Source organism: Bidens hawaiensis, unplaced genomic scaffold (assembly GCF_021521415.1).
Source record: "Bidens hawaiensis isolate Kalapana, Puna unplaced genomic scaffold, B.hawaiensis_p1.1 tig00040272_1, whole genome shotgun sequence".
In the NCBI taxonomy this organism is placed as follows: Eukaryota; Viridiplantae; Streptophyta; class Magnoliopsida; order Asterales; family Asteraceae; genus Bidens; species Bidens hawaiensis.
In genome coordinates, this window is record NW_027497118.1 from 77,022 (window position 1) to 97,649 (window position 20,628).

Sequence of the window (20,628 nt, forward strand, 5' to 3'; positions counted from 1 at the left end):
CAAACACAAAAGCTTGGTCTATTGCAATAAAAGACTGTTGTATAGATGGGGCAAGAACCAAACATTAATAAGAGGACTTGATAATTTGTTATTACTTAGGTTGTGGGAAAAAGGTTTCAAGTAGTTTTAAGCTAAACATTTTTAAAATAACATGATCCCTGCTCAATGTCGTAAAAGTAGGTTTTTAAGACCGAGTACTCCCCGAGTACTCGCTACAAGGTATGTCGTCGAGGGGAGTTTCTTAAATTCCGCCTAGCTACTAAGAGTCGATGAAATGTGGTCAACCTTAGCCATAATCACATCTATTCGATAAACTTGGGCCAATTTTGACTTAAAAAAATAAAGCATAATTCTTATTTCTATAATATTAATGAACAAATGTAACTTTTTTAAATTAGTGATTAACAATTTTTAGAATAATTTATTAGTTAAAAATATATTTCTCTCATTTATATTGATATTCACCTATTTTGTTATAAATATTAGTAAATTTATGATACCTGACATATATATAATATCCAAAAATTATCTCTTTATATTTACCATGTCTGAGTATTCTTCGAGTACTCCGAGTACACCCAACTCCCCAGTCGGCCGCCTAGGGTCCGCGTAGCGACTTTTGCAACCTTGTCCCTACTATATAGAGTTCTCCCGTATTTTAATGGTGATTACTAGTAGAATTATAATAAACAAAGTAGTGATTACATCAAAACAGAAAACAACCAGACAATAAGTTGCGCTGCTATCTCTTTTTGAACTACAAAATACAATCTTTATTAAGAACGACAATACGTCTATATAATCTACTCTATATTAGGATGAAATTGTCGTCCACGATAAAATACAACAATTATTACTATTATATATAGATAAAACAAAAAATAATGATATAATGAATTAAAATTAGTCTAATCTGCGACATAAAGTTAACACTAGAAGTAGGCAAACACCATGATGGTTCGACGAGGTGTGCATGGAATTCTAGGGTTGTTCCATCCATTTCTTTTCGTGCAAAAATTTCAAAGTTTTAATCATCAATTAATAATTATGATCGATTTAGAGAATCTTAGTAAATATCAATGATAGATGCATGATTTTCCACTATAATATTATTATTATTTTAATTATCATAAACGCGTTCGATATTATCTTTAACTTGATATATCATAAGATATAGTTTTCATTGGGTAAAATATATGGGAGAAATAGAAGGGGTTGAATGGTTATCTTGGTCTCCGTTTTGCTTTTTGCTTTTGAGTATACACCGTAATCAAGTGTCATTGTAATTGAGTGTATATGCACTTTGACGTGTTTGTTCTTGGCTAGTATTTTGCTAGTCAAGTTCTCGTTTTGGTTTCTAATAATAATTGGCCGTCCAAAAAAATTTTTGATAAGTAAATTAGATTTTTATTCCTATATGGTAAATAATTCAAGTGTAATGATAGAAAAATACGTAGACTTAAGAGTAGAATTAAACGGGATGTGTTAGCCGATATAAATTTATTAAAGTTATGGTTTTAACAGTATATCATCTTACTGGTAATGTTAATTTAATCTAATCAGTTTTTTTATAGGTAAAAAAAAGATATGAAATATACAAATTTAAGTAATACAAAAATGTACCCTTTTTTTATATATAATTGAAATATTTTCAATAGTAGTTACAAGATATGAAATATACATTATTAACTTTTTATACGCTTTAAATATGCGCTAGACAAAATATGCCTAAACCAATAACGATAAACAGTAAACACATTACACATGTACACATAAAAGTTATATATAATCAATTACAAAAGCACCTAGCTAATTCATGTTTCTTGTACTGTTTTTTGTTTAAATAAAAGCTCGTTTTGTTGCTACAAGAGTTATATAAAAGACAATTCTAACAAACAAATGACACTAACATTTGAACAAGACATTAAAACACAACAAAATTGCAAAAGTCGATTGTTTGTTGATGCATTAACTTCAATGCATTCATCATTTGCTCATTACTCGTAAACAGATACATTCCCTTTTAAATAAGATTTAAATTCATTAAAACCTAAATTAAACCAAAACCAATAATCATAAGAGGTTTGATTACAACAATCATTATTCTCTTTATCATCTTTCTAATCTCTGTCTTTTAGTTAACAATAATCATTTTCAACAACGATCGAGAGTATGTTTACTTCTTATCGACCACTAACTAGTTTGAGTTGAGGCAACGTCAATTCGCACTAAATGAACAATACAATTAAGATAATTTTGATCCTAATGTCCAAAATGAAGTTGGAAGCACAACTTGCATATAACTCTAGCCATCTATCACCTCTAAGAGGTTACCTTCAATTTAAATTTTTTTCCGAAAGTTATACAAACTGAATAAAATTGATCAATCTGGATTTAAGTCTCACAGACGACAAGGTTTAAAAGAAATTAGACGTTCTAAAAGCATTATTGCATGCACGTAAGTGTATGTAATCTCTTAATTTAAGGTCAAAATATGGATTTATAAAAGGATCAACTTAAGAATAAAGAATTAGTATATTATGTGACTTTATTCGTTATTTCTATTAATAAACGTACACTAATTATTGCATGCATGCATGGATTTGCAAAAACAAGTTACTTTTCTTTTCTGATATTATTAACTCATATTATAAACATAAGTTAATTAAAGTGAAAGATTGAATTATTTGAAAACTAAGTCCTCTATAAATCTCCAATTATGAAATATCTAGTCAAGTCAAACTATTTTATTAAGTTTTTAAGTATCACTTCTATTTCTTAGTATAATATTCCAATTGTTTTCAAAAAGTTACTAACTTTTACATATTTTGATACAAATTGTTGATTATTATAGTAGAATTGCACAAAAAAGCATACATGGTTTTCAACAATAACTCATTTAAAACTAATTTGGATATATAAATAAAACAAAATTAATGTGTTGTCTTTTGTGTTGTCTATTTTAGGCAAACTATGAAACTATATCTACCATCTTTATGTCGCAGCTCGCAGGTCATGCAATTGACGAAGTGTACAAAATAACGGTAGAGGGTTAAACGAGTTTATCGCTCGATTATCTGGAGCCACTTGCTTCCAAATGAAACGACCTCAACGAATTATTGTTTTCAATGATGTAAACGCATGTATAAGCTTCTTATGGATTACCAACTTGTGACGTATCGGTTTAGCTATTGGTCCGGTTAATTATGTTTATAAATTATATGCAACCTGTATTTTACTTGTAACACCTTTATATATATGACTTCTTTTTGCTGCTAGTTTCTTAATTATCGTTCAATAAAAAATTATTAGTAAAAGAAATAACACGTTGAAAGTAGTTCGAAAAACAAGTTAGTCTCTGGATCTGGTTGTGCTTTTCCTTAGAGTTGTTCAAATATCTAGTTGTTTGCTTGAAACTTTGCTTGAATGTAGCTCGGAAAAAACTCACTTGATATGGCTCAGTTCGTAATGAGTCAAGCTGACTTGGTTTAGCTCGTTTGTCAGCTTGGCTCGGGTTATTTTATTTCTAATATATATAATTTATAATTATATACATATAGTATATTATTAAAATATTATAAGGAAAAAAAAAGAAAGGAGAGGGGGGGGGGGGGGGTATCCCTCCCAATTAAATCCTGCTCAAATCTCAAATCCTAACATAGACAGTTGCTAGAAGCAAAATTCTCGTTCTTATTCCTTACAACTCTTGCATTATTGCTATTGTGGGTTTGTTCGGATGCTAATGATCATTTTTCGCAATTGGTGTTATACGATTATATATTTTTTTATTCGGTTGAACTCATTATGTGTTTTGTATGAATTGGTTAAACTCATTTTAAACTTTTTTTTGTTAAAATTTGCTATTTTGTTTATTTTTTTTAGAAAAGCTGAACAAAATCAAGTTGAGTTGAGCCGAGCTCAGACTCAAATTTTCAGCTTGGTTTTAAAACCGAGCCATGCACAAACTTGCCCCAACTCAGCTTAGATCGACTCGTGAACAGCCACAGTTTTCCCAAATAGCATAGTAGACTTTGTACTATACAATATAATGCGACAAACACGGTTATTATATAATATACATTTGAAAGATCGGTGAGTCACTAAAAGTAACGCACAATATATATCTAAACTCAAATTTGTTGATTGAAGTTAATGGAAGGTTCGTTCCTTGTTTTAAGGATAACTTTTGTTCTTTCGGCTGTAAAGATATATGCTTATATTAATAACGTTGTTTAAATCAAAAATAGAACGTTGGTTATGTACTTGAAGTAACGCATTTCAATTCGTTGCCATTTTTTATATATAATATACAGAATTAATAACTAAACATATAAATAATATTAGTTCATTTGTTAAATCGTATCCACTTCGAACTACCAACTCCAGACTGAATCAAGAAAGTAAAGGGTACCAAATACGAGTTACAATCCTTTTTGTGGTTGAATCAAGTGTTTTTTTCATTTGCGGGTTTCTATTTCTTTTTGAGAGGGTGGGTTGTGTCACCACGTTATGCTCTTCAAACGGAAGGATGATCCTTTTATTATGGTGATCCCGGATGTATGAGTTTTTGTTAATAAAATACCAGTTACCGTCTTTTCTTGATAATATTTAAAAGTTTTATTGTTATCCAAATATATATTGTTGAGATTCTATGATATCATGCATTATTTTATAACTTTTTATTGAATTTTATTTGTTATCAATAGGTGTTTGAAAACTTACTTCAAAATACATTAATTTTCGCTCTTTAAAATTTCCAATTAAATTTTTATTATTATAATTTATTTGATAATGTTTCAAATTTGAAAATATATGTTTTTTTTCTAAATAACTCACCAAATATGATATATAATTTTTCTAAAAAAAATAAACTATTAAGAACCTTAAATACTTAAAAAATAACACTTTTTGTATAATACTTTTTTATTATAGTTATATTTTTAATATTTTCATAGATTAAAGTGAAGAATATTTAAAACATAATTTTATAGTATGATTATAATAGAAATACATATAAATCACTCATAACCAGATATTATTCTAATATTTTGTATACTTAATAACCATGTATTTAAAGACATGCATTTTCACATGTGATATACTTTTAAAAGACACAATACAAGCTTATAAATTCGTCGTAACGTGCACTTATACTTAATGACATCGCTACATAACAAATTCCTTAAAATTAGCTTTATATTTATTATTTTAAAGAAAAATATAACAAACAAAACATTATAGACAATTAAAAATAGTTGTATTCCCATTGATTTTACGTAAGGAACCTTTTTACACATGACTCGTCCAAATCAAACACAACGTATTTTGTCGTATCAATATGTCCTTGGATGGTGATGGGATTGTCTTAAAAATATTAAATTTAGATAAACTTAATAATAGATTATCTATAATTTGAATTGTATTTCTCATAAAAAAGTCCTATACTTTTAATAGGTACAAAATTTGTTATAGGTTTTCATATTTCATTATTTTCTAACATATTACGTCTTTTCTAGTAAATGGCGCTATTTTTTTTACGTTTTGTTTTAAGTAAGCATTTTGACCTTAACAAAGTGTATAATTTAAAAAAAATATATTTTCTGATTTTTTTTTTCTTTGTTATACTTCCAGTTCATTTTTTTTTTCATTTTATAAAATTCTTTAAAATTTTAGTAATGAATTAATCAAAATTATTTATACTATAAAAAAATTCAAAAGAAGTTATGAAAAAAATACACCTAAAGAAACTATACTCCTCTATGTAGGGTTGGCATGAATAGGTCACACACAAAATGATAATACATGACTCCCTGTGAAGCTAGACATGAACACGACATTATAACTAATCATATAATTTTTTTTTTCAAAAAAGAACACAATAACTAATTGTATTTATTTTAAATTTTTAATAATTAATCAAACATAACTCCTGAATCGTAAATAAAAATTACATTTGTTTATATCCCATTTTAGTTTATAATATCTACTCTTTGTTAAGCGATTATATTTTTTCCAAAAATATGAGGGAATTTATTACGGTTACGGTGTTACCATTGGCCCATTGTTAAACACGGGCTTTAAATCTAGTTTGTCCCTCTACAAGGCCTGCTAATGTGTTTAAGTACTGGGCTTTTAGTTTTTGGGCTTCTGTTGGCCTGCTTTTATTTTTGGTAGATATTAATTTAGCTTTATGGAATCACATGAGACCATAGACTAGAAAGACCAAAGTTTTACTATAGAAAAGGATTTTCCATAATATTGTGTGATCATTGTGAACCTTTTTTTTGTTATTATTTTCATGTTGAGTAACTTATTTGAATGAAGAAACTAAAGTGTGTATACTTGTTTCGACAAGCAGTTATAAATGCATCATTTAATTAAATCTTTATATAAATATAAAATTACATCGTAGACGTTAAAAAAAAGTCTTACATCTACAGTTAAAATTGCCAACTTATATTTCATGATTCGTTAAGCCGAATGAGTGCACACGAGTTATATCACGTGTTCACATCTAATATAATTTACATTAAAGATAAATTAATAGTAAAACGTTGTGATGGTTATGTTCATTTTACATCATTTGTATTATAAATTTAGTTAATATGTATTCCTAAATACACGAATTTTACTTCTATTCATATTAGCTGATTATACTAAGTCAAATTAAGTTTAGTTTTATAATTTTATTTACAAGATTCAACATCCAACATAAACAAGTCGACCCGTCAGCCTATTTGTTTATATACCTTTTTGTTGATCGTTCAAAATAAAAAATTCAGGACATATTTGGTTTAGGATCATTAATTCTCAAAAGCCACCCACGTTATATCTATTAAAGTTTGAAATTATACAACTTTTATTGGATACAAAATTTACTAGCGTAACGTTTTATGTCTTTAATTTTGTACTAGCTAATGACATGTCAGTCATCATTCGTTGAGGTCAGGCATTATTGACATCAAAAAACAATTATGACTGTTTATTATAAGTTGACACATTTAACTCAATCAACTAACTTCTGGTACTTTTATCACCCGTCTTGGTAAATATTGTGATTTACACTTATATCTACACATATACAACGAGCTCGTTGTATATATAATCGAACGAAAAATAATAATATAAATAATATATTCAAAGTCTTAGTTGGACTCGTAGTCGTTTTTGGATGAGTGCTCGAGTTTGCATCCACAACTTATGTGCTTCGGAATCATCACTGGCTAGCGAAGAACACCGAGCCTCGTTACAATCTGCAAAATACCTCCCCGTCACGCCCTCTAGTTTCGGGCTCAATGCAACGTAACATGTGGTTGCTGCACCTTGTGAAGTTGATTTAAGAAACTTGGAAGCAATGAAGAAAATAGAATCTGAAAACAACAAAAGACAACATTATTATTATTATTATTATTATTATTATTATTGTAAATAATTTGGGGGGTGTAAACTGTTAGCCATAATTTGGTTTGGTCCGGTCCATCGAGCCTATGGTGGATCGGCATCTTGGAGACCGAGTCGAGCACATTACTTGGGTTACAAGTTATTTAATTAATTGTTTAATATGTTTTTACTAATTAATATTTGAGTATGATAAGAAGTTTGTATTCTAGTCTAATTAGGTTTTCATGTTTAAACTAGTATATATACCCGAGCTTGTTGGTTATATCATTAAGTGAGGAAAGAGTTTATGCATTGTAATTTTTCGAGCAAATGAAAGTTACAAGGATCGAGCTTATGATCTAAACTTCGTTTTGTGTTTATCGATCATGGTCACCAAACTTCATAAACGAGCCAAGCTAAGCTCGACCAAGTATGAGTTCAGCTCATTCCGGGTTATTTTTCTAAAACTCTACCTCAGCTTGTTTATTATTTTTAATTATTTATATACGTTCTTAATTATTTTTATTTTTTTAGAAGAACCTTAAACAACAAGGCAAGGCACGGCTCGAGCTCGGCTATGCAGTATGAAATTAATAAGTCAAAGTCTAAAAATAGATCAAACTTAAAAACACATAAGGCTCGTTAACGGTCGACAACCCTAAACGAGCTTTCTATACAAGGCTCGAGCTCGGGCTCAATTGCTAAACGAGTTTTATTTAAGGCTCGAGACTCAACTCGGGCTAGAAAAAAACTAGCATTGTTTTCAGTTTTTTATTGATCCGATCTCGAGTAGCTTGCACCCTCTGATTATTATTACTGCACAAGTTTTAATGCAAGAAGTACAAGTGGTTTATAGTGTGAAATATGCATGCCTGTGATAACGCCTTTATGATCCCTGATGATGCCGGTTTTCACAATCCCTGGATGTACTGCGTTGATTGATACATTTGCATTCATTGCCTTTAAAAAGAATAAAAAATAAAACACAAATTAATTAATAAGATTTGCCATCATGAAAATAGGTTTGGTGGGTCGTTCATGAATTTGGCTAAAGGTGAGCATATATATTTTTCAAAACCGAAAGCTCGGTTATGGTTATGGTTATGGTTAAGCCCCAGACCTGAACTGAACCGACATTGCATATATGACCTTGGTTGTCAAGGCCGACTATGAGACCCCGGTCTGACAACACCTGAATTTTTATTTATTTTAAATATATATATTTTTGAAAAAAAAAATTATGTGTTTTTAATGTTTAAACCAATTACTCAACTAATTTAAGGTTCAAATTGTTTTTCTCTTTCAGCCCAAAAGTTATTTATGATTTTTGAAGACGGCCTTGCTAGTCGCAAATGATGCACTATGGTTTGTACCTTTAGTCGTTTGGCGAGCTGATTTGCATGCATTATGTTGGCCAACTTTGATTGTGCATATGCTCGGGTTGCGTTATAACTGAGATATATAATTTAAAGAGAGAATAATTAAAACAATATTGAAGAATGATATTTTAAATGAATTCTAAAATATTTTTACGTTAGATGGAATATAACGGGGCGTAAATACTAGGGATACATATGAAACCCAAAAGGACGGTTTGGGTTTATGTTTTTATAAAATCCGAACTTTTAATTCGGTTTTGATTTTGTGTGTAATTAAAACGAACCAAATTTATAGATATTCATTTTATTTTAAATTTTAAGTAATTTATAGTTATTTAATATATAGTTTAACTAAAGTATTTTAATCCAAATGTATATATCAAATATATATCATTAACTAACTAATAACTCAGGCCTCAATTATTATTTTTTGCCAAATAAATTTTCGGTCCATACATTTTAAGCCCAAGTAGTAATACTGAAATAATCGAAACCCAACTGAGCCCAACTAAATATCTAAAAAACCGAAATCAGCAGGCTATTAAAAACTTAAAAACCAAAATTTCTTCATTTTAGCTCGAAACCGAGCTATTCACACCTCTAGTAAATTTAAAAATGATATAAAGCGATCATATCAAAACATATCTATGTCTATATCTATATCTATAATAAATTTATAACTACACCAAGACGAATGCATCAATGAATATTGCATGCATGATAATTTCGATATGTTATTAAGATAACACTTACAATTTTGGTTGCAGCATTCCGTTAAAGCTGAAATGATCTTTTTTAACCCAACTGTGAATTACAGAAGAAACATTTACTATTCTTCCTTCAACTCCTGTCTGTCTTGCCGTTTCTATCATCTTCTCCAACACAAGTTCCGTTAACAAGAAATGGCCTGTTATAAAGTTAAAAAAAAATAAATTGGGAGTTGTTCGAGAAGGATTTTGTGGATATTCTTGATCATTTTCATAAGGTTAAAAGTTTTTGCTCGGGGGTTGGTTCGTCTTTTATCACCTTAATTCCTAAGGTAAACAATCCGTCTTCTTTGGGGGATTTTAGACCGATAAGTCTCATTGGTTGTATCTTAAAGACTGTGTCGAAGGTGTTAGTGAATCGACTCAAAACGGTTATGAATAAGATTGTCTCAGAGCATCAGTCGGCTTTCTTATCCGGGAGATATATTCTTGATGGCCCTTTGGTGGCTAGTGAGGTTATTGCTTGGGCTAAAAAGAGGGAAAGAAGAATTTTTATGTTCAAGATTGACTTCGATAAAGCCTTTGATAATGTGAATTGGGAGTTCTTGTTGTCGGTTCTTTCTCAGATGGGTTTTCCTTCGGTCTGGTGCGATTGGATTAGTGGTATCTTGTTGGCGAGCAGATCGTCTGTTCTTGTTAATGGATCTCCTACTTTCGAATTTGGATGTCATAAAGGCATTCGTCAAGGTGACCCGCTATCGCCTTTTCTTTTTATTATTATGATGGAGGCTTTTTCAGGTATGTTGAAACAAGCCTGTGATATAGGTGCGTTTCATGGTATTACTCTTCCTATCGAAGGTCCTACTTTATCCCATCTCTTTTATGCGGATGATGCTATGATTATGGGAGAGTGGTCTTCTTTTAATTTTGATAACTTGAAACGTATTCTTCGCATATTTTACTTGTGTTCGGGGCTAAAGATTAATCTCCATAAATCAGTGTTATTTGGAGTAGGTGTAGTAGATGGTGAGATCGATATCCAAGCCGGTTTCATGGGTTGTAAGCCGGGTAGAATCCCGTTTACTTATCTTGGGATTATGGTTGGAGCTAACATGAATAGGGTGGTTAATTGGGAACCGGTTGTGTCCAAGTTCAAGAAGAGGCTTTCTAAATGGAAAGTTAATTCGTTATCTATTGCTGGTCGGTTAACCCTTATTAAATCGGTGCTGGATAGTCTTCCCACTTATTACTTTTCGCTTTTTAAGGCACCCAAGAAGGTTACCAATGATTTAGAAGCTTTGATGAGAAGGTTCTTATGGGGAGGTTCGGATGAAGTGAGGAAGATGTCTTGGGTGGCTTGGGAGGTAGTCACCAAACCTATAAAAGAAGGGGGTTTAGGTATCGCTCGTTTAGAGGTTAATAATCAAGCGCTGATTACTAAATGGCTTGGGAGATTTCTAAATGACCAGCACGCGATGTGGAGAAGAGTAGTGTTGTCTATTCACGGGACCTCGCGCTGTTGGGGGCTTGCTCCGGTTAATAATGGGGTTCCCGGGGTTTGGAAGAATTGTGTTATGTTCTGGAACAAATTTAAGGTTGATGGTGTGGGTTTTAATAGAGTGATCCGGGCCACAGTCGGGAATGGTCGCCAAGTTAGGTTTTGGACGGATTTGTGGTTGGGTTCGGCGCCGGTTATGGACAAGTATCCGTCCTTATATGCGGTAGAAAAACATAAAAATGTCTTGTTAGCTGATCGGTTGGTGGTCACTGGATCTTCTCGTCGCATTGTGTGGGATTGGCTTAGAGCTCCTTGCTCCCATCAGGAGGTCAGCGAGAAGCAGGAGTTGGAAGATCTCCTTCAAGGGGTGGTGATGGTTGACCGTGAAGATTCATGGTCTTGGGCGGTTGGTAGCTGCAAAGAGTTTGAGGTTTCGGCAATTAAAAGATGGATGGTGCGGTCCGTTGTGGACGCTGGGAGTTCCAGTTTCCAATGGAGCGATTGGGTCCCGAAAAAATGTAATATTTTTATGTGGAGGGCCGTTCAGGATAGCCTTCCAACCAAGCAGGCTTTAGCTAGACGTCATTTGTATTGTGATGATCATAGTTGCGCTTTATGTGAGAGTAATGAGGAATCGCTCGAGCACTTGTTAACCGGGTGTTCCATTTCTATGGCCGTTTGGAATGCGATTGGTTCATGGTGCAACATCCCTAGACTATTTGTTTTTCATGTCAATGATTTGGTGGAAGTGCATAAGGTTTGTGGTGCGACGGGGAATAAAAGGTTGATTATTCATGGAATTGTCATCATTACTTGTTGGAGGATTTGGCGGGCTAGGAATGAAAAGATTTTTTCGGGCAAGAGCACTAACGTGGCAGAAATGGTTGCGGATATAAAATCTTTGGGTTTTCTTTGGTACAAAAATAGATCTAAGATAGGGGTGGTGGATTGGAAAAATTGGTGTTTATTTGATGTAACGTGATTGTTGGTTTTGGTTTTTGGATTTCAGCGTCTTTCTCCGTCTTGGTGATAGTCGTTGGTTGTGTCTTTTTTTAATGAAAGTCAATTTTCAAAAAAAAAAAAATATATATTTAACCCAAATGCATTGGTCAAAGATTTTCTTTTATATTTGTTTCAACTAATTTATTGACACAACACAACATAGATATCATGTGTTAATATAAAAATGCTCATGACGTCACTTTATTTATTAGTAATATTATTTATTTAGTATCTATTAGATACCACTTTATTTATTATTATTCTTTTTGTATTTTTATTTGAAATGGTGGCACAAGCACCACTTGAAGTGCTCTAGCCCATTAACTATTGGTAATGCTAATCGATGCGACATTAGTTGACCCTTGCTTATATTTTTGTCTGAATTTAAAAAGAATATAAAAGATATTTTTTTTACTTCCAAAATAAGGAAAACAAAAAATCATTTTTTACAATAAATTAAAATAAAGACTATTAAATATATATTTTGAAGAGGATATTCCTATAAGATATTCTGAAATATGAAAACAATATATATATATATATATATATATATATGTGTGTGTGTGTGTGTGTGTTTTTTGTGTGAAAAGATCAGGGTGGATCGATCAAGTATAAACAGATCTTTACGTGAGAAACGTAAAATAAGTAGAGTGATTAGGTTCAAAGCTTTCGTAGGTAAACATTTTCAATAGTCATCGTCATTAAAAAAAAGTAGAGTTATTACGATTAAACTCGAATAATTATTATTATAACAAATTTTCGAACTTAGAGTAATAATTATTAAAAAAATGAAATAACTTTTATTATTATAATTACTCTATTTATTTGTACGTTTTTTAAAGTTAAAAGTTTTTTTTTTCTTTTCTGTAGTTTATCTTAAATGATTCAAAATTCTATGTAATGTATGGATACATATGGTATATAGAGATTACCCAAGTAATTTGTAGCAAAAGTCATCTCAAATTTATCTTCTGAGAACTCTAGCTTCTGTGAAAATTTGCCTGCATTATTTCTAATAAAAAAATTAACATATTCATCATTAGTAACATACTCAAATATCAAATTTTGAGGACTTACATAGTTACATGTAAAAAAAGATCTAATGGAACCAAGTTTAAATCTTACATGAGAATATTAAGTGGTATGCCTAGTGACAAAAACTCAGAACAAAATTTCCTGATAGAAGCAAATGAACTGAGATCAATCTCTAGAATTATAATCTCCGCATTCGGGGTTTCCTTTTGTATAGTTTGCTTCACTTGACCCGCCTTTCGTAGATCTCTTGCGGGAATCACGATCCTCACCCCTCTTTTTGCTAACACGCGTGCGGTTTCTGCCCCGATTCCGGATGTAGCCCCTTTTAAATAATTTAAGTAGTTAGTTCACTTTACTAACACACACACAAGATCTAAAGAATACCTTATAAGCATTATGTTAGACACTTGTATGCCAAGTTTTATTTACAAGATATTAGATGGAAAATAATTAAGTTAATTTTAACTTCAATATTAGCTTATGGTAAATAAAAAATGTTAAATTTATTACCTTAGGCTTTACTGTCAGAGGAAAGGAAATAAGCAGTAAATTAAATCTACCAAAAAAGGTAAACATGACTGTGGTGTTGTCATGGAAGTTGTCTGGATAGCAGTGATTTTGTGTAAAGTGTAAACCAATGAGAAAAGGTATACAGGAAAGACAAAACCAAAGACCACAGTTTTTTACTCATTTATATTTTACAAAATAAAATATTTAATATTGGTATGAAATATATAAAACTATGGTATCAAGTCTATAAACTTATGCTATTCCTTACAAGAAATCAACATGGCCAAAGTTTAATAGTTAATACTAACATGTGTGATTTGAAACTAAAACTTGGAACATAAAAGTCGTTATATGTTAATGTTATATATCAGGTGTCAGATCACACGTGAACGTTGATACAAACGTAAAATAACCTAATTATGGCACGATGTCATCGATGATAATATAGAAAGACTTGGAGTTTCATATTCAAACACAAACCATTAGATAGAATAAATTACTTAAAGTCATAATTAAAAATTACGATTTGATCGTAGTTTTTGGATATAAAATTCTAATCGTATCCTTATATATAACTGATCAGTAACACGTAATATATGACATAGTTTTCATTATTCGATACTAAAATGGACCGTACGTGTAACATAGATAGAGTTCTTGAACATATATACTAATCTAGTGTTGGAGTAACTAAATATACATCATATGTGATTCATGTGAATCATGTTAATGATATTCACCAATCAAATATGGTTTTGAACACAAGAAAAATGATAGAAACATACCAGTGACAATAGCAGTGAGATGAGATGGAAGTGAAGAACAATGTTGAGTAACATGTTCAGCAGTTGACTTTGATCCATATCCACTTTGACCAGCAATCCCAGCCAAGTATCTAACAGTTCCCTTCATGTTTTGTTTACACCTTATCACAACCCTCCACACCAATATTGCAATGACACCAAATAGATAGAAACAAATATATATGGTGGTTCTCAACATTCTCCTACTCCATGGTCCACCATAAGTGGGTGGTCTTCACTCTTCACCAGTAAGATTTGTTATTAGAGGAGTTGGTCTAGTAAGTCAAAATATTTGACTTGTGTATTTATTGCTAGGCTGAGTTATTTCAAAGTGAAGCAAGTAATTACTTATTACTAGTGGGAATTAAAGCATGATTAATAATGTTGGTTTTCTTTCTACTTGGTAATTATTATTGTTTCTTTACACTCATTGTCAATATTGTCTTCCATCCTTTTAATTATTAGTTATATATACATGTGTGACAACATACATTTCTTGCCATAATATATGTGTTTGACTATATATATCATTTGGTATAATATAATATATAGGGGAAGGCTAATGTACAAATAAATTAATGTGTTATACGTAAGAATCAAGTAGAGTAATTATGTATTTACATCACTATACTTGTATATATAATTATTCTACTTGATTCCTCACGTTTAGCACGTTAATTTCATTTGTATTTGATCCAAACTCATAATATATAAAACTCTTGTTTGTTCATATATTTATTTTTTAATTTATAACTCATGTACCACAAGCATGGTTAATTCCCGATTAATAGCTGGCTAGTCGATGCCACTTACTAGTCGCTGATTAATCGTTATTTGGTCAAAACTGAAAATTATATATATATATAACTTGGTATATATGTGTATACTAGGTTAGGAACCTGGGGTTAAACAATTCAAGTTATGTAAGTCATATCTTAAAAATCAAAGAATGATACATTAAGATTGTGTATTACACTATATAAAGACAAAGTTAACTTACAATTATCATTCTCAAACTTATAAACAAAACATAAATCTCTAAACATTTTCTTGTACACAACCACCCAAATCAACTCGTTTCTAGCTATTCCTTCTTCTAAACATTTGGGGTTTCTAATATGTTAAAATTGAAGAACGTCATCAATCGATCCTTTGAGTTATCAAAATAGAACGATTGATGATAAGGAAAGGGGTTGGAAAATTGTGTAGGTAAGCGAAGATATAAGGAAACGATTATCATAGTATGAGTATGACGAGTATATATGTTCAGGTTATAACATTAAATTTGGGTCGAGTAAGGGATCCACGAGTGAAGAATAATGGGAAATGTTTTAGGCGGGATTTCGAGAGTGAGAGGGGCTGATAGAAGGACACGTGGCAATGAAAACCTTTATTTATTAGTTACTATATATTTGAAAAGCTACATATATATTTCAGTTAGATTAATTATAATTAATCATTAGTTCTTATCCAACCGTCCGATTGACGCTTAGCTGTTTCTACAACATTGACTGAGTATTGCATATTCAATTAAGAACTTGATATTTAACATGTGTGATATTTGCTATTAAATAGGTGATTGAGGTTTTATATAGGGATATTTAGATATTTGTGTATATAATATTCACCAAACACAATCCTTACAAAGCTCCGAAATGTTATGAGCAGATAAATTGTGTTAGGCCATGCACCAACCACAATAATGATTAAGAGGAAGAAATAAGAGAAAAAAAGTGGTATCCCATAAACAACCGCGTAACATCCATACTTATTTGTTTCTTCTCTCTCACACGTGCACATCTAGATAAAACTCCTATTGCTAATAAGTTTGTCTTTCTTTTCTTTTTCATCTTATTTACTTTCATATTGTTTTATTATTATTATTATTATTATTATTATTATTATTATTAGATCTAGAAGGTAATACCATTACACCAAATGTTCAAACGAGCCTCTTTAATGATTGAAAATGCTACAAACCGTAAATATAGGTGGTGTGTTATAAAATCATTAATTATATGTCACTAGGTCAACTAATACATATGAATTGGTGGAGCTACCCGTTCGGTTTTAACCCTTATCCCAGCAACACTATTAGACCATGTCTAGTCATAACACTCTACCTAGAGACGTTTTGCGATACATGATATCCCAGCCAATAACGAGACATTTCGCAAAAAATGTTTTAGTGGTAAGATGTTGATAGTCATTGCTTTGACCAACTCCCCTCACCACCGTTGTGTACAAAATGGTCCTCAAAACGCACCCGGGGTGGGTGGGGGGGGGGGTGTTTTCTGACGTTTTGGGCCGTTTTCCCCTCCCAAAACAATCCACTACACATGGTTTATCTACTCCTTATTCTTCTTATTCATTACACGTTTTTAACAACGATGAGAATTTGAACCTTCATCCTTTGGAAATGCAAAACCTTATCTAACACTTAGACTAAAGACCTTTTAGCCGGTAACGATATCTAGCTGTTGATAGAATGATAGAGTATTCAATTTCAGTTTCGTTGTTAAGTTGATTATATAAATTGAGTAGCTAAACAAATGTATAATTTTTTTTTATCCTGACCCTTAATTTTAAAAGAAGATATGGAAATGGTTTCAATTTTCCAATACATTTGGATGTGGCAACATAGGAAAGTAGAATGGGCTACCATACTGATAATTTTGTACATGTTGGATTGAAAGTTAATTCACTTATTCATATAAGTTAAGCTATATCAACGAAAATTGTAACTACCACACAATCTGTTAGGTTGAATGTCTAAGTAACTGAAGCAATAAAGGGTGTGAAAACTGCGATATAGAGGCGCGAAAAGTTGCGTGAGGATGATGGTGTGAGCCAAATTGAGGGCGTGAGGGCATGCTTATTGAATTTTAAATTAATAATGAAACAAATCATTTCACTTCATAATCTCATTTCACATTCTATTCAAACATAACACATGTTTTGATGCGAAATGTGAATTCATTGTCTACGTGTTGTCTATGTGACGGACTAATATATAACAATTCATAACATCCATAACACATAGTTTGATAATTAAATTTAAATCTTTTTTTAAATCTTGGTTTAAAATTATTTGCTTATATGAATAATAAGAAACATAATCGAATTGCCACCTGTTAATAGATTTTGTGAAATTTTGAAATAATGTGTTGAAGACAAAAGTGCTTTTGGTGCGTGCAACCAACCGTGTCACGCACGTATATATCTTTTCATTGTCTTTATGGTCCAATTTTCCACCCATTTACTCACTTTTAACCATTTTGTCTCTTGGAAAAAATATTAAATAAATATATTATAAATATTATTGGAATTATATTTAATTTTTATTCACACGGTTGGTGAGGGACATGTTTATTGATTTTTTAGCTTTTTATTCACCAGCTTTTATTAAAAAAAACATACATTTCATACGGTTTGTCTTGTTACATTTATGTGTTTGGGGAATGCTAGAAATGATCTGGTTTTTAATGGCAAGTAGGTGATGATGGCGGGCATAATAGGCAACATCAAAGCTCTTAACTATCTATGGATTAAAAATAGATCGACTGACTCGGTTTTATCATGGGAAAATTGAAACTTATTTTATTGTAATTTGGCGGCTTGAATGGGCTTCTGTTTGCCCATGTGGGTTGGTGGCTCAATTGTGGTCAGCTACTCGTTGCGACCGTTTCATTGTATTTTTTTTTTGTTTATTTTTAATGAAATTTTCATTGGTCATTACAAAAAACTCATGTTTACGCCAAAATATTTTACTAATCAATTTCGGTTAAATTAAATATTTCCAAATTAGGAGTTTATCTACTATGAAGTTTTTTGAGATCTTATAAGTTTTAAATTTCTATTATGTATCGATGCATCTTTTCCCATGACTTATAAACACATTGGCAAAACTTGAATCATACAGAATCACTGATTCAGTCCAATCAAGTTTTTTATTTATAAGTATATCTAACTTAATCATTTTTCGAAGTGATTGAAAAAATTTAAAGTAAAACTTATATTTTGACTGTTCGGTTACTTACGTTCAAGGCTGACTCAGAGGTAGGCCGGGCCTCAACCGCTGCTAATGGTCCGTAGTCTAGAGGGATTCAAAGTTTTAAAACGATTATACACATAAAAAACTTATGGGTAATTCACAACGTACTCTAAGTTAGGCTTGAACTTTTTTAAAAAGAATAATAAGTAGCTAGGTTATTTAAGCCCTTAATTAATTACTTAATAGTTAGTGTCCGAAGTTAAAAGTTACTCAAGTTAGCTCACAACCCATTTAGTTAATTAATAATTAGTCCAACATATTTAACTCTTTGATATCAAGCCCAGTAGTGCACAATAGGTTTAATCTAGAATAAGCTTACCTAGTCAACGTTTAGAATTCTAAACGTTGGGGACTCGATCGACTCATTGATTGTGAAGAGTTGATCAATAGCTTTGCTTCGAAAAATGCCAACAGAGCATCTAAATTCGTTTAACTTTGTTTATCGCTACAATAACTTTTTTTTTTCCAATGTTTGTCTGGGACACCGAAATCTCATAAAGATCCCTACAGAACATTTGAGATATTAGTGAACATTGAGGGGTATTCTTTATACAGAATGGTTCAAATGTCATAAGCTATGTTACATCTTCATATAAAATTGATATGACAACATAATACATCAGAAAAGAAACAAGATATAAGACTTTCTATTCAATGAGTTAGAGTGTATAGAAGAGTGGAACATTGAAGGTGACTACTCAACAATGGAGTTTTGAAATGGAAAACAACAATGGCCCCATTTGCTTCCTTATTTGTTTACATCACCAATCAAGTTGCCTCTTGTTTCACAACCACTTGTCTTTAACTTTCCCATGCCTTTTACTGTTTCCTTGCCCCTCCAACTAAAGTAGATGCAATTAAAGGTTCATTTCATTTGGGTGAATTCCATTTTGTCAAACTAACTTTGATGCAGTCATGGCTTGTACCTTATGCATTAGATTTTGTACATTGCAACCTTAATGTTTTTAGATTTGGGAAAAGTTGTTTGGATTGATGAAAAGGTGAAAGTAGAAATCAAGTGCAACACCAATATTTCTAAACCAAGTTGATTAGGGTTTTACAAATCTTGTTTGAAACAAAAGTCTACTTAATTACCAACCCCCTATGATTAATTCATAATTTAACGAGAGTGGGGGCTTTACTTAGTGTTAGTTAATGAATGACTTCATATTTTTTACTCTAAAACAAAATGATGTGTTTTGGTGTGAAATGTATTTTAATTTTGTTCTAAGATGTTTGTAGCTTTTTTTAATGACTAATATTTCCTAATTATTTCAAGTAGAACTTACAACCTTTTTTGCGGAAGGTTATAAATCTTTACCATCAAACCATGCTAGTTGTATATAACACATTTGTAGGTTAAATGGAATTTCAAAATAGTGTTTTAGTAATAAAAAAATTACTCGTTTCTATTTTTTGTATTTATATTTTTTTTAAATACAAAATCTTTAGTTTTTTATTAAATGCCAACTTTAAACAAAGAAAACAAACGGAAGCTTCACAAGAAGCAAGTCCTCCAATCAGAAAAACAATCACTAAACAAACAAAACCGAAAACACGAAAGAATTGTAGAGAGTAGATGACAAAATTGAACTAACACCACCTCTCACAATCTAGACATGCTCGTTGGCTCCTGTGTTTAACCCATAGAAACAAAGTGGCTTTAATGTCGTGAATCAACTTGACTATCGTCACAGGTATGTTATTTAATATAAAATCATTCCTTGTACGCCAAAGATTTTCAAGAAATTGTCGCTAACATACTCACCGTCATCACTACATATGATTTTTCAATGTCATCCAAGGAGGTAAATTATAGAAGGTTACAAAAGCAAGTCATAATGCATACAACTTTGTATTGGAACTATTCATATTGAATTTGTCAATACATAACCCAAGAGGATGCTTCGGACTTCTTGCGCCAAAATGATTCCAGACATGATCATCACTTGGATGGACCATCAAGTCTAGCGTTGTGTGGATGATCGTGATGCCTAGTCATATGTTCGGTTTCTTTGTTGGCATATAATGTCTTTAAATTTTGCGAGTAATCGGTTCCTTACCATTAACTTGTGCTGTAATGATATTCATCCCACACGCAAGCATAAATCTTTTGTTTTGGTAGACCAGTTTTTTTTATTCACTTCTTTGTCTCATAAAGGTTATCCGGTAAACTACACACGATGCTTTTCGATTCAACAATCTAGTAAACTCTTAAAGCTTTTAGTTTTGAGTAATTTTGACAACCATCCAAAAAAGG

At 31.4% G+C, this 20,628-nt stretch overlaps 1 protein-coding gene across 1 annotated transcript; it reads right to left on the reverse strand.

Annotated features, from left to right (window-relative positions):
• Window positions 1-7,035: 7,035 nt before the first annotated feature.
• On the reverse strand, window positions 7,036-14,594 carry LOC143592016 (short-chain dehydrogenase TIC 32 B, chloroplastic-like). The gene is made up of 7 exons (XM_077072038.1): window positions 14,297-14,594; window positions 13,092-13,323; window positions 12,899-12,978; window positions 9,513-9,666; window positions 8,754-8,832; window positions 8,253-8,340; window positions 7,036-7,370 (listed from the first exon to the last, which is right to left on the reverse strand). Exons 1-7 carry the CDS (start codon window positions 14,511-14,513, stop codon window positions 7,138-7,140), a joined length of 1,083 nt encoding a protein of 360 aa, XP_076928153.1. The 5' UTR covers window positions 14,514-14,594; the 3' UTR covers window positions 7,036-7,137.
• Window positions 14,595-20,628: the final 6,034 nt, after the last annotated feature.

Bases quoted from the DNA above. Each gene is read 5' to 3' on its own strand.
- LOC143592016 (XM_077072038.1), bottom strand. From the start codon at position 14,513: ATGTTGAGAACCACCATATATATTTGTTTCTATCTATTTGGTGTCATT. The intron at 13,324-14,296 runs GTATGTTTCTAT...ATTATTTAAAAG, and splicing joins TCTCACTGCTATTGTCACTG to GGGCTACATCCGGAATCGGG. The intron at 8,341-8,753 runs GTACAAACCATA...TTCTTTTTAAAG, and splicing joins AGCTCGCCAAACGACTAAAG to GCAATGAATGCAAATGTATC.